The 15019-nt window shown below is 44.2% G+C and overlaps 1 protein-coding gene across 2 annotated transcripts in view; it reads right to left on the bottom strand.

The window, feature by feature from the left end:
- Positions 1 to 15019, bottom strand: part of FNDC3B (fibronectin type III domain containing 3B) — a 269773-nt gene that overhangs the window by 71304 nt on the left and 183450 nt on the right. For both annotated transcript variants that reach the window (XM_081862162.1, XM_081862163.1), the window contains one exon: positions 2535 to 2593. In XM_081862162.1, coding sequence (XP_081718288.1) covers positions 2535 to 2593 — 59 coding nt within the window. The remainder of the gene's footprint in view (positions 1 to 2534; positions 2594 to 15019) is intronic.

Below are 15019 nucleotides of genomic sequence, written 5' to 3'. Positions count from 1 at the left end.
ACCGTAAACCAAGAAACCATGGTTCAACCAGTCACCTCCATCTAAAGCTCAAAGGTTTGGAAGGAAGTCTTCTGTGTTGCCCAACATGGTCCTCCACTCCCTTGCAGGCTTGCCTGGGAGACATGGGGAGATCTAGGAATCTAAGCTGGCTTTCTCACAATTATCCAGAGTGCCTGACAGAGCGATGTTGCAGGGAACTGCGGAATACGTAACATGCCAAAAGAACCACCGTGGTTATTTATTGAATTTCCGCACCGCCCTTCGTCCAAGGATCACAAGGCGGTTTGCAATGTAAAAACACAAAAATACAAACGAACAAAAACAATACCCACCCCCAATTTTAAAAGACTATAGGTTGTTTTAATTATCCAACGGCCTGGGAGAAGAGGAATGTTTTCACCTGAGGCCCAAAGATATGTACTGTAAGGAAGGTGCCAGGGGAGCCTCTCTTGGGAGAGTACTCCACAAGCAGGGAGCCACCACAGAGAAGGTTCGTTCTTGTGTTGCTGCCCACTGGACCTCTCGTGGAAGAGGCACACAAAAATGGGTCTCAGACGATGATTGCAGAGTCCAGGTTGGTTCACATGAGAAGAGGCGGTTCTTGAGGTGCTAGGCAGCTTCATTGGTTTAAACGGAGAGTCAAAATAGATTCCACTGATCCATCTAAGTGCCTTGAATTGAGCCAGAAGGTACCAAGCAGTCTATGCTGAATGTAAGTTGACATTTGCTGCAGAACAACCTGTCCGTAAGACTTTACTATATGCACTCTCCATTGGAAACCTTTCCTGTGAAAGCCCCATCCGGAATGAATGAGAGTTGGACTTATTGCATAGCTTGGATTCATTTCTAACGTAGTTTGTGCCCTAATTAAAATACCACAGGGTCATAAAGTACTATACACCTAGGTTGAGAGAAATTGTTTCTTCTTGTACAGCAAGAACAGAGAATCACAAAAGGCACATTACTTTGCTTGGGTAATCCAAACTATTCAGTTTGTTATTTCCAAAAAAAATACATTCATTTCCCCCTTTAGCCATACAATAGCTAAGTCGGTATCATAAAGACCCAAAATTGCCTGTTAGAAACAATAATCCAAATTAAAATGCCTACTTTAAGAAGGAATGAAAAAAGTAGATTACAGTTTATTGCACTTTTTTTTGGGGGGGGGAGAACCCTTCATGATGGAGCTTCACATCCTTTAAACAATATGTCCATCACAAGCTTTCTCAGCTGCCACAGAAACATTTTAATTTCGAGACCATGATACTGATTGTGTGTGTGTGTGCGCACATCGCATCTCCAAATTTCAACCCACAACTCAGACCTTGCAAAAAAGGGTTGCAATTTTCAAGAAGATGCTCATCTAAGCAGTACTTCAACTATGTCTCTGAAATGCAGAGACCAGCAGGTAGATCAGTAGGAAACATTCACTGGATTTTCCAACTTACTGGTCCTCTAGTCTACTATTCATTAAACAATCACCTTTTCCTTCCTTTGTAATGCCCCACCTTAACCGAAAAACATAGCCAATTAAGCAAAAGAGCAACGAGGCTGGTATTACTATTTCTACAGGATTTCAACAGGATTGCTTCTGTATGGGTCTCTCTCTCTCTCTCTCTCTCTCTCTCTCTCTCTCTCTCTCTCTCTCTCATTTGGACTCGCACACAACAAATACGAGATCATGCATGCAACTACTATCGGCAGGAATTCGCACGCTCACATATGTGCTGAAGTCATCAGCGAAGCACGCTAAGGCCATCTCAGACGAAAGCCCGTAAAAACCTTTCTACCAGACTGCCCTGTTACATAATCTCAGCACGCCACACATGTGAAAGGAAAGCTGGGAATAATGCAAGGAATGCAGCTGTAAACATTTTACATGTTTACGGGGGCTATTTCTGCACATTCGCTTTTTTAAAAAAGCCAGATGACTAACGGTCTGATTGCATGAGCTACAGCGGCAATTACGTGTTTTAAGATAAGGAGGCACAGCTGCGCCAAAGCAGCCTCGTGGATAAGGCAATTGCCGAGATGACCACAAGGATGCTTGAAGGACCTAGTGCAATTCAAACTCCGAAGTGGTGTTAAGATTGCAGCTTTAGCTAACTACTGGATTGAGATGCACTTCTCATACTGAAATTCTCTATTTAAATAAGATATCTTCTTTCAGACAATGCAGACCAGTGCAGAAAGATGGGTGAAAAATATATGAAAGTAGCACAGATCGGAAAAGGGACAGATTTGTCCGTCCTTAGACGACTACATCCAAACCTAGACCAGGAGTGTTTTTGCTCTGGTTCAGGGGTCCCTGAGGTCAGTGGCTGGAGCACGGAGCTTCAGCTAGCTAATAATAATAATAATAATAATAATAATAATATGATGCAACCCCTACGCTGTGAAATATAAGCTTGTGTGCTACCAATGACATAAACTCCAAAGCTACTTTGCACGAATGTTACACTAGATCTCATCTCCTATCTTCAATTTTGCACTGCTGTGTAATTATTATTTTTCGTCAAATGCCAGCGGATTACCTGTGGTTTTTCAATTCCAGAAAGGACATCTTGAACCCTTTTTGTTTCTGTGTCGCATTCTGTGCAGGAAGAAAACAGAGGACAGGAGTTACAACTTCAGTAGCAAGAGCGTCAACCAAATTTTGAATGCACATGCGAGTTCACACAATCGGAGAGATAACGCAGGGGCAATGCTTTAACCATGGATCAAAGGGAGGCACTGTGAACTTCCATGCTTGCTCCCTATGTGAATAGTTCCTTCGTCCTCCGGTGCAAACTACGATCACTATTCTAAGGCTCATGCCGAGATCAACTATATTTATTTACTTATTCCAAACCTCTTTTAACTATGTTTCATCGAGAGAATTCCAAAGTGGCGTGTACAGGAAAAAAATCTATCACCCCATCATAGAAACACAATATAAAAACCAATGTATTAGAATAGCAATATACAGTAAAAAGCAAGATGCAGATTAGAAATGGCTGTCAGCTTTAGTCATAGTCAAGAGCTGTTGTTGATGTTATTTTAATTTATTACCTGCCGTTCACCCTAATGTCCTGGGGTGTTTTACAACAATTTAAAACATAACATCGGAAGCAGTTTTAAAAACCTACAATTAAAAAAATAATGAAATCACAGAAAATAGGCTGTTTCCTGAAAACATACACCTGAAGTTGTGTATACATTATACACCGGAAGCTGTATGATGAAGTTGCCAGACACAAATCCCTCTCTAGGGAGGGATTTCCACAACTTGGGGGCTGCCACAGAAAATGCCCTCTTCCTAGGCCACCCCCAACCCAAGTGTCTGAAGGCAGCAGAACTACCAGGAGAGCCCCCTCCATCCATCTTAGCATACAAGGTTTTGAAGTCAACCTCAACCAGGATATGAAGCCGGGGTTTAAAGCTTGGTGCCAGTGGAAGGCTATGGCCAATACTGCTCCACACCTGTAACCAATGAAGTTGTGGCCTTTTTTAGCCCATTAACCTTAATAATTGTGTCATGTATCATTATTTCCACGGGGGGGGGGGGACTTGCCACACAAAGCCACTTTCACCCACACGATTGGAGGGATTCCTGGCCATGTCACTCCCTGGCCAGCCAATCGGCTGGCTCTGGGGGCATGGCCTGCCCCATTTTAAGCAGAACGCAGCCGCTCCTCAGAGTTTGTTTGGACCTTGGTTGGTCACCATTGAGGGGCCTGGTAGGAATTTTTCCACTTGGCAAATTGGCACCAGCCACTTGGTTTTAACCTACCTCGTAGCAAATCGTCACAACTTTCTGGGTATTGGCAGTTAGGCATTGGTATATTTCTGTAGCTGGAAGAGGGGAGGTAACGCCATCACCTGCCCCGCGTATTGAAGGGTAGTCCAATAAAGGATTCTGGGGGGGGGGGGTGGCCTTGTCTGAAGCATAGGGAGGTGAGGGTCTAAGGCACGCCCCTATCGGTGACCCCAGGGGAGTTCCTAGATGATGTGCATCAGAAAGACTCCCCTTACTGGTGGTTAACCGTTCCGGACTTCAAGCTGAAGCCGGATATAGTCGGTTAGGACCAATGCTTAAGCCAATACCGCTCATCACCTGTAACCAATAAAGTTGTGGCCTTTTTTAGTCCATTAACCTTAATAATTGTGTTATGTGTCATTATTTCCACTTGGGGGGGGGTCTCGCCACGCTATCCTATTTCTCTAACCTAGGTAAGGAGCAGGAGTGAAAGGAATTTCCTAGGTTCCTCTTAGAATCCGAGTATTTCAGCCCAAACCTAATCTAGTATGCACTGAGAGGCGTGGGGGCAGGATTTTGGGCCCTCTAGTTGCTGCTGAACTACATCTCCCATCAACCCCAGCCAGCATGGCCAACAGTCAAGAGTGATGGGAGTTGTAGCCCAGGAGCATCAGAAAGGCCAAAGGTTCTCCACACCAGATCCAGGCCATAGCAAAAGAACTGTCATTGCGACATCTGGAAAACAAACAACTGGGCACAGAATCATGAGTAAGAAAGCAGGTTTAATAACTCAGTATCAGGAAAGTCCTCAGAATTCAGCTACGAAAGAAGAATTATGAAGCTGTGTATAGTTTCGCCCACGTAAGATCTGTAGTTGTCGACCGGGCTGAAAATGCCTTGATCCTGCCATTTGTGGAACCGGAATGCTGGCCTGTTTCCTTTTGCATTCGAACAATCTAGCAGACAAGCCACCTTTCCAGGCACATAGTGGGGAAGACAACACACTGAGGGATGGCTGAGCATGGCGACACTGTTTTGCTCAGAGACAGGCAGACTATGCTAAACTGGTCTGCCAGCTTCAGACAATTTCCTTCGAAAGGAAGGAACACAGGATGATTATTCAGCCTCTGGCATAGACTCCAAATGGCATTTGGAGCACAAATATAACAAGAGTCTTACATATCATTCTGATTTTGCCTACTTTGGCATAGAAGAAAACCTATCAGATCTTTATGCTCTTGTTAATGGGAATATTCCATAGTAATAATCCTTTCAATCCTGATTATACCACCTATCTTCCATCCCTTGGATTTGTGCTCCCAGTTTTGCTCCCAGTTTGCTCCTTGTCTCTCTCTACTTGAGTTAACTCAAGCTCAAGGACAATAAGGCATCACTATTCAACTCATAACAGGAAAGGATATGGTGGTAGCTTGTCCACTTAGTGAATCATTCAGTTTACTATTCATCATTCAGATTACTATTCATAACAAGAATAGTTCAGTTTGAAAAAGAAAATAAAGAACCTGACCAAAAGCAGTGGTTCCCAAGAAAATACTCAGTGCAAATTAATCTTCAAGCGGATCACACTTGACATTGCCTGGCTGCCAAAGATCATGACACCAAAACGTGGGCGGAAAGCTACAAATCTCTGAAAACCCCAAAGGCCATTCTGATAGTATTTCAAGAATCCAGATCCAAACTATTTGCATTCTTCCAATGAACCACTTAATATGCAAAAACACATTGCAAGTGAAACATGCATGCGTGAAAGGTGCTCCATAGTCTCAAGACTTCAAAACCAATGATGCAGTGCAACTATGAATGCATGGAAACATTTGGAGCTCTGTATTGATACGACCACAACTGACAATTAACTGCACAATGGGAAACAGATGAATTCTGAACAAAATGGATTTTCCAGGAAGAAAAAACCATGTAATAAGAATTCATATTCTGCTCTGGCTCAGTAATGGAGACTCTCTTTGTTAGGTAACAATATTCACTTCAAAATTGTCTTATAGATGTATCTTAACAGTCAAACCACAAGCCACCAAATGTTAAGAAAAACCGAATATAACTCAACATAAATGATGTCTTGTAATTATGTAATCATGCAATTATTTAATTAGTTTGAACTGGTGTGGTTTTTTTGTTTTATTATGGGTTGTATTTATTGGTTTTGTTTGCATTTGTTAATGATGGGTGAATTTTTGTTTTGTTATCTGGTAATTTTGTTCTGTTATTTTATTGCAACACAGTATGCGAAGCGGATTCTTGAATTTTTGTTTTGTCTGTTTTCAGCCATGTTTCGAATGGCTACAGGATGGCAAAGTGATTTTTGTTACGTATTTTGTAATTGCTATGGATTGTAAACCAGCTCAAGTACAGTTAATACGGAGAGGCAGTGTGCAAATTTGAAATGATGTGAAATAACTTAAAACTACTGGACCCACTGGATCTGGCATTTCCTCCTGAAATCTTCAGGGTGGGGGATAATCAAATGCCCCTTTTCTTCCTCACTGCAAAATTCTTTATACTTATTACTTCACCTTAGCTGCCAGAAGCTGAAGCTGAATCATTCTTGACCTTTAATCCTTAACATGTGGACCAGATTTTCTCTCTTTACATTGCTTTATAGCTGGGATTCCTGTCACACTCAGTAATGAGATGAGATAAAAATAAACCCACAAAGCTCAATGAAATTTCATTTCCCTCTCCATGTGGAAAAAGTGACAATTTTCTACAGTAACTAACCCCAGCGTTGACCCTTTTCAAGTCACTGATGACTAGCACACTCCAGCTGAAGCACTGGATAAAAATAGGATACAGGGACTATAAAACAAACATGGCGGTTATTTTAGATATTTAAGGGGTGGGGGAACAGAACTCTAAACATACATTCCCGCGAGGGATGACCGATTCCTGTTATGACTTTGGCAAGGGTCATATTGTTAAGGGCTGAGGCCCAAGAATGGACTACGACGTTGCTGTACCAAAGCAGGGTGAAATGGTCGCCAAATATCATTTCTTTGGGAAGGATATAAATGTGTAACATAGGCCTCTTCATCTTCCTTAGGCCCCTTTCATTGACCTGTCGGCCTTCAGAAGTTGTTTGGACACCCAACTCACATCAGCCAGCATAACGTAATAATTGGGGTGATGGGAGTTGTAATCCAACAACATCTGGAGGGCCACAGGTTCCCCATTCCAGCTTTAAGCTCATGGCATGTATTTATATTAATTATAAAAATAGGTAAAGGTAAAGGGACCCCCGACCATTAGGTCCAGTCGTGACCGACTCTGGGGTTGCGGCGCTCATCTCGCTTTACTGGCCGAGGGAGCTGGCGTACAGCTTCCGGCTCATGTGGCCAGCATGACTAAGCCGCTTCTGGCGAACCAGAGCAGCGCACGGAAATGCCGTTTACCTTCCCGCCAGAGCGGTACCTATTTATCTACTTGCACTTTGATGTGCTTTTGAACAGCTAGGTGGGCAGGAGCAGGAGCAGGAACCGAGCAACGGGAGTTCACCCCGTAACGAGGATTTGAACCACCGACCTTCTGATCAGCAAGGCTCTGTGGTTTAACCCACAGCGCCACCCGCGTACTCACTGGTAAATCAGGCTTTGCTCCTGACCAATGAAATCGAGTGCCAGTTAGGGGGTGGACTTGCCAGCCTAAATTTGGTCCATAACACTTTCGCACATTTCGGGTGCTAACATCCTGCACAAATGACGTATAAATGGTATTGGGAAAGGAGGGAACTGGCATATCTAAATGGGCATGAGACACACCGAAGTGTGAAATAACCGCCCTGAGACCTGAGGATACAGGGCAGTATAATTAATTTATTAATAGTACAATTCAATAAATAACAAAAAAAGTTTATTATTTATACGCCACCCATCTGACTGGGTTACTCCAGCCACTTTGAGTGCCTTTGAACAAATCAAAAGACGGTAAGACATCAAACATTCAAAACCTCCTTATTCAAAGCCTGTACTGGCCCATTTTCCATGTGGATTAAAACAAACGAAGAAACAAACATATCATCCTTCAAGAAACAAAGCAAAACACTTTGTGTGGTCCGAGGGCTGTACTTTTATTTTTTAAAGCCTTTTAGTAGGTAATAGCTGCTTGGAACGGCCTGAGGAAACAGCTTCTGCTTCCATATGTCCAGCTTTCTTTATTCAATGTCCCCGAAACATTAAATGCTATTGCTCCCTGGGACTGTTAGCTGTTGGAGGCAGATTGCTTGTGGGATTTGTTGCAGTTCTGATTCCAAAGGAGGTCTATGTTCTGAGCAGAATCAGGTGGGTCCATTTCAGAATTCAGATCCAGCATTCCTCAAGCATTCCTAGCGCACTGCTCTTCCATGTGCTCTAGAGACCAGAGGCCTTACTCAAATTTGTTCTGCAGCCAGGAAGTCCTGTTAGCAGGGTCAAGTCCCAGGTATACATTTATCTGCCTGTTAAAAACTCTATATCCAGCAGAGGTCAGCTGAGAGCTAGGAGGACCCTCTGAAGTGATAACGAAGTGAACCAAGCACCGAAAAGATACTGGAGCAAAGAAAAGATTACACACGACTCCACAAAGGCTTAGAGAAACTAGATGCCCATCAAAGAAACACACCCATGATTCTAACCTTCATAGGACCAGTGAGACAGTTCTGCATTGTTTCCAGATTTGCCTTTTATTATAAAATGCATTTACTCGTGACAAAATGGGAGGTGCAACTATGGAGAAAAGGACAGTGTTAGGGATGGGGTAATCTATCAATTCTGGTTCCTTTCAGTGCCTCATTTTTCCCTTCTTTAGTTTGGCTTTCCAAACTTCTTAATGTTCTTTTATTGACTAGTTTTATGTGCTATTGTTGTAAAATGCTCTGATTTCTCTTTTATGAAAGAGCAGAATATAAATATTTTTATAAAGAAATAAAACAAATATCAGCTTGCAATGTTCTAAAAAAGGATACCTGAAAATTCATCAGCATTTCAGTATCAATGTATCCTATTACACACATTTTTGCAAGCCTTTTCCCCTATTATTTCCACTAATATATGATTTCTTATGCACACTTTACCCTAGCACATGCAATTCTATACAGTGGTACCTCGGTTTACGAACTTAATCCGTTCCGGAAGTCCGTTCTTAAACCAAAACCGTTCTTAAACCGAGACGCGCTTTCCCTAATGAGGCCTCCCGCCGCCGGTGCCCTTCCTTGTTCGGATTCCGTTCTTAGACTGAGGTAAAGTTCTCAAACCGGGACACTATTTCTGGTTTTGTGGAGTTCATAAACTGAATCGTTTGTAAACAGGACTGTTCTTAAACCAAGGTACCACTGTACAGTGGTACCTCGGGTTACAGACGCTCCAGGTTACAGACTCTGCTAACCCAGAAACAATACCTCGGGTTAAGAACTTTGCTTCAGGATGAGAACAGAAATCGTGTGGCGGTGGAGCAGCATCAGCGGGAGGCCCCATTAGCTAAAGTGGTACCTCAGGTTAAGAACAGTTTCAGGTTTCAGGTTATGAACGGACCTCCAGAACGAATTAAGTTCTTAACCCGACGTGCCACTGTATATATGACTTGACCAGAAGAACTACACTGCAAAATTTGGAGAACTGCAAATTTTTAAGGAAGGCTGCTTTTTTTTAGTTTCGCACCAAGTGTGAATTAGCTAGGAACGACTTTAAATGGCCTCCCCATCCTTATCAGCAGCAGATAAACCAGTGTGCCAATATTTTACAGGACTGGCACAGTCATCGAATATTAGACGTAAGCCACAAGCCACAGGACTGTGTGATGAACTTCCTGTGGCCAGCATAACTTTTCTTTTTTAAAATCACAAAGAGCAACTCTGTGCAATGCATGGGGAATCACTTACAACCCTTTCAAAAAGTGCTTGCTGCAAGGCACCAGCACTCTTGAACTAAGCCAGAGTTTCCCAAGCTTGGGTCTCCAGCTGTTTTTGGACCACAACTCCCATCATCCCTAGCTAGCAGGACCAGTGGTCAGGGATGGTGGGAGTTGTAGTCCAAAAACAACTGGAGACCCGCACAAGGATGGAAGACTGAAGAAACCCCAACTAAAGAATCATGGCAAGAAAAATTGAAGGACTATGCAGAACTGGCAAAACTGACATATAAGCTACGGGACAAGGATAACTGTGACTTTAAAGATGACTGGGAACCCTTTACAAAGTATTTGAAGACGCAACAAAGCGAACTGAACTCCTTGGCTGGCTCTGAATAAACATTCACAAACTATTTATTGATAATAATCAGCTAAATAGTTTGAGGATCTATACAACTTTGCAACATGCAGAAATCAGCATTCTCAGAGAAATCAAAGAATGGAACTGAGGGAAGTTGGGGGGTGGAGGTGGGTGGGTTTTGTGTGGGAGGGAGGAAAAATGGGGAAAAAATAAGGATGATATGTTTCTGGATAATATGTTTTGTTTTAATTTTGAATTAAAACAACAACAACAACAACAACAAAAAACAGCTGGAGACCCACGTTTGGGAAACCTTGCTAACAGCAAGATCCAGGAAGAAATTATGGAGCATAGGGGGCTACATTACACAGAGTCAGACCATTGTGTCCTTTCAGTTCAGAATCTATATTGTCTATACGGAGTGACATCAGCTCTTCAGGCTCCGAGATGCAGATCTTGCTTGGTGTTACCTGTAGAAACCAGGAACTGAATCTGGAGCTCTTTCCAGGCATAGCATGTGCTCAGGAGTCCCTCCCTTCTGCACTACCATGCTAACTTACCAAAGGAAGAATAGTGGTCTGCCTATCTGTGCGTGATTTATTTTTTGCATTTATACCACACCCCCCCCCATTTTCTTCTTCCAAGGAGCTCAAAGTGGTGTGCATGGTTCTCCTCCCACCTGCCTTATCCTCACAACAACCCTGTGAAGATGACGAAGAAGAAGAAGAAGAGGAGAACCCAAAGTCTAGCTAAGCACATCTAAGCTTTTTGGGGGGCGCCAAATGGAGTGCTCCATGTTAAAACATTGTTAAAGCTGTAGCACATTCCATTATGGGCACCAACGTCCCAATACCAAAAGAATAAATTACATTGAACCCCACGTAGGCCACACCTCTAACTGCAAACCGTGCAGGTTCCCTGCAAAAGCAACAACAGAATCCTACACAGAGCGCATTTGGTTCCTGGAAAGAAAAATTCAAATCCAGTGTTATGTCAATACAGGAACCCCGTGACTCCAACAGGAATCAAATCTTGGAAGCGAGGAAGATGAAGAAGAATTGCAATAATTTAAGCAGTAACTTTCATTTCTCCATTCCCTGCTAAGATAAACATGGCAAAACTGAGTTCAGATGAATGCGTAAGATGAAGGCAGGCACAGGAAAGGTGAATGCTGGTGTCTCTTAGCAGTGTTGGCTCTCAGCAAAGCCTCAAAAATAAACGAAGCCCCCTAGAAGCTCGCGCCGATTTGTCACATTTCTTGGTTTTAAAGCTTCTTTTTATGAACCAGATGGGTTTTTACGAGGCCTATAGGACGCCTACACGCTGGCCTGGATCAACAACAAACAGAAAAGGATTATTACCCAAAGTCCTGCAAGCTGAGTTGCTCTGTTGCTAATAGTTCCTCCTCCACCACCCCATCAAATGCCCTGCATTGCAGGCGGGCGGCATCAGGAATGGGGAAAGATCCCACCTGTTGGTCTTAACGCTCAGAGGGGTACAAAAGTACAAGAACTTTGGCAAGCCACGCAGACAGGGCCAATTCTCAAAAACACAGCAAACATAAAATGGTTCTCACAATGGTGGCCTCTCGTGCCAATTAAGAGGCAAGAAGGAACTTTCCCTCAGTGCCAAGTTGAGTAGATTTCTAAAGGGCGGGCGGTGATGAGAAGGAAGCAGGATTCGGTTAATGACTGTGGCATCTGATTTGTCTGCATTTCTACCACCTGTCTAATCTGAAGCATTCGGGAGCAGCTTCTTGTATCCAGATCTGGAAACTGCATTGCACAGTGATAATAATAATAATAATAATAATAATAATAATAATAATAATGGCAGCAGCAGCAGCAGATGCTGCCCATCTAACTGGGTTGCCCCAGTCACTCTGGCAGGGTCCCCCCCAAAATAGGAAAAATGCAGTAAATCCCCACTGATTTTATATGAATTTACTTTCAGCTATGTGCGTTGAGGATCATAGAGGGATCACAGAATTGTAGAGTCGGAAGGGACCACCAGGGTAATTCTAATCCAACCCTCGCAGCTCAAGAACATGAAAACTATGCTGAAAACTATGCTGAGCCTGGAGGTCCTTGGAAGAGTACCAGAGGTCCTTCGATGGAGGGTACAAGGGATGCGATGTAAAAAGCAACAACTCCTTCCCCCCCAAAAAATCAGTGCAGTTGGTTAGAGCACGGGGCTGATAGCGTCAAGGTTTCATTGCTTTTAAGCCAACCGTCTCCACCCAGCATTTCGGTTTACCGCTTCCACCAGTCCCAGCCTACATGGGCAACTTTTGGGGCTGATGGGAGTTAACAGTCCAAAATGTCTGGACGACGCCAGGTTAGAGGAGGCTGTTTTAAGGCGTTTCCCCCTATTCCCTTCCGGAATCAAGAGCTGAGCGGCTGGTGGTGAATTTCTTAAAGTTGCAAAACATAGCAAAGCCAATCGGTATTTCACTTTTCAGACTCCACCAAACCATGTTGCCTATGTATCTGACAGGGACAGAGACATGCATGACTGCACCGTCACATGCTGTTTGGCTGTGAGGAGATTAGCTAGTGACTGCCTGCCTATCTGTACTGATTCTGTCCTGCAGCCATAGCAAAGACTGTAGGAAAAATTTCAGGCATGCCTCTGCCTGAGTGAGAGGAGCGCCTTCAAGTAGGCTCCAGAATCTTCTGCAATGTTGTGAAGTTTAGATCTGCAGGAGTTTCTCAACAGACAAATTCATGTGGCACAGGGACTCTGAGGGCAGAAATCTCGAAAACCTCCAGCATGGGGAATTAACAGTGCCAGAGTGAGGCACACATTGAAAGAAGAGTTTGTTAGAAGGTTCAGCTACGCAATGTCTCTGCGCTTCTTCGGGGCAGAACACGCATACTGCTTATTGCACCCTCGCAGAAATCCTTTATGAAAGTAAGGATGAGCTTCCATGCAAACAATAAACAGACGGTGGGTAAAGTAAATGTATCGCAAACCAAAGTTTCAGGTTCCCACGAGGAGGAACGGTTCTCATGTTTGCTCCGAGAGCAGCTGTGTTATGCAAATTGTTTGAATTGCAAGCCCAAAAGCTAATTAAAATATCTCCACTGTAAACACGGCTTAAGGGCTTCTCTCCGCCTGCCTGCCCCCCACCCCCCCGACTCCTTCACAGCAAAGACGGAAAAGGTCCAGCTAGACACTTAGCAGCCTGGCGATAGTAGTTGCTGTTTCAAGCAGCCCCTCCATTCCAGGCTGGTGACATAAGGACTGGGTCCTTCCATGCTGCATGCCTCACTCCCAAGCGCAGTTCCTCACTTGCAGATCTGCCAGTCATAACATCATCTGCGCGCTCAGAATTTCTTCCAGGTTTCCAGAGGCCGTGACCACTGCAATTGCTGGCAGAAACCTTTCGCTGGTCACACAGAGTGTAGCCTCCAATTTGCTAGACAAGAGAGTGTGTTTTTCCCCTAATAGGCCGATTCCTAATAGCCCCCCATGTGCTTCCGTGCTCTCATGGCAGCTGCCAGTAGGTTGTCCAATTCCCAGCAGCTTCACATGCCTTCACTTAGCTTTCGTGACCTTGGGAGCCAGCAACCAAAATCACCATAAACCTGCCTGTGCAGCTACGCCCCTTGCCAGGAGGCCAAGGTACCTTCTTTCATTGCTGCCGTCACCATCATGCAACAGGTACGTTTCTGTATTTTAACATCTGTTTGGCCAGCTTCACAGTGAGCTTTATACACTTGTGCTCTATCTATCACCCCACCTGCTCCATCAGCCCAAATAATCCCTAGTATTTCGAGCGGCAAACTGGGCTCTGCAGTGCCAGAGAGGGTGCCTGGTCCACTGCACCATTCTGTTCCATACCAAGACTAAGACCTGGATAGGATTGTAAGCTCTAGGAAATAGGCATTCAAGGGTGGTAAGCTCCAGAATCCTTAAGTATTTGGAGGCAGACCAACTTAATGGGTCTTTTACCCTAGCAGAGGGGGCTGTTGTTGTTGTTGTAAGACCAGACACGCCAGGAAATGGTTTGACCAGGATAACGGAGGAATCACAGCCCCAGACCATCCCACTCAAGGTCTGCAGCAAGGACCAATCTGAAGTTATGCTCCACCTTGCGAGTCAGGCCAATGGACCATTTGAGAAAACCGCATGGTTCTCATGGTGGCCAAGAAGTCCCAAGCTGACCATTGAGAACTGTCTTGGTGTGAATGTGCAAGTCCCACAGAACAACTAAGGTTCTCAACACCACCATACTTGAGACCACAACTGGCCAGCTTGTTCACATGGGGATCTAAGATCGATGACGACAGGTATCAGAGGAAGCCTAGATTTCAGAGCATCACTGATTGATATACATCACTGAATATTTTGACGTTTTGGTTATATTCATTTCCAAAAGCAAAGTTGGGTGGAGTTTTAGGTGAAGAAGGAAGTAGGATGCTCAAACACATGAAACAGAACTCTGGGTGGCACGGGCATGAAGGTCACAGCTTGGATTTATGACCTTCTTTCCTCCTTTTTTACGATTGCTTAAATACAGCAGCAGCGAACACCCACCCCCTGCAAATATTACTGGCCCAAGATCTGAGCCAGTTCTTGCAATGAACAACATACAGCTGGCCAACTGAAGGCCAAGCAAAGCTTTCTTGGTAAAGTGGTCTGCCTATGACAATATACGAGGGCGAGCACAGCTGATGCAACATGTGTTTTGCCCCCTTGGAGGAATGCTTTTGCCTCGCAAAGGGGAATGACAGATACGCAGCATGGAGCAAAGCCATGGCACATCGGCTTTGAAGCAACCGCCAATTAAACAGCAATACAGAAGCTTCATACATGGATAAAAGGCAAGTCCAGTTCAGCGGGTTGAACTTTAGCCTTTCTTCTCAACGTTAACCACCAACTTGGAAGCTAGGCGGCCTCTTGGTGGCTACAGCGAGAAACAGAACTTTTGTATGGAATGCTCTGAATGCATCCAGGCTGCGGACAGGCTGGAGGGCTGGTCAGCCTTCTCAGCTTGGGGGTGGTGAGCTTTGAAATCCTTCGCTCAGAAAAGTCTCAGCTTCAGTCCTGAGCCATCCAAA

This window comes from Podarcis erhardii (assembly GCF_964252035.2).
Source record: "Podarcis erhardii genome assembly, chromosome: 5".
In the NCBI taxonomy this organism is placed as follows: domain Eukaryota; kingdom Metazoa; phylum Chordata; class Lepidosauria; order Squamata; family Lacertidae; genus Podarcis; species Podarcis erhardii.
The sequence above is the reverse complement of the archived record's forward strand: the minus strand, read 5'-3'. Positions and strand labels throughout refer to the sequence as shown.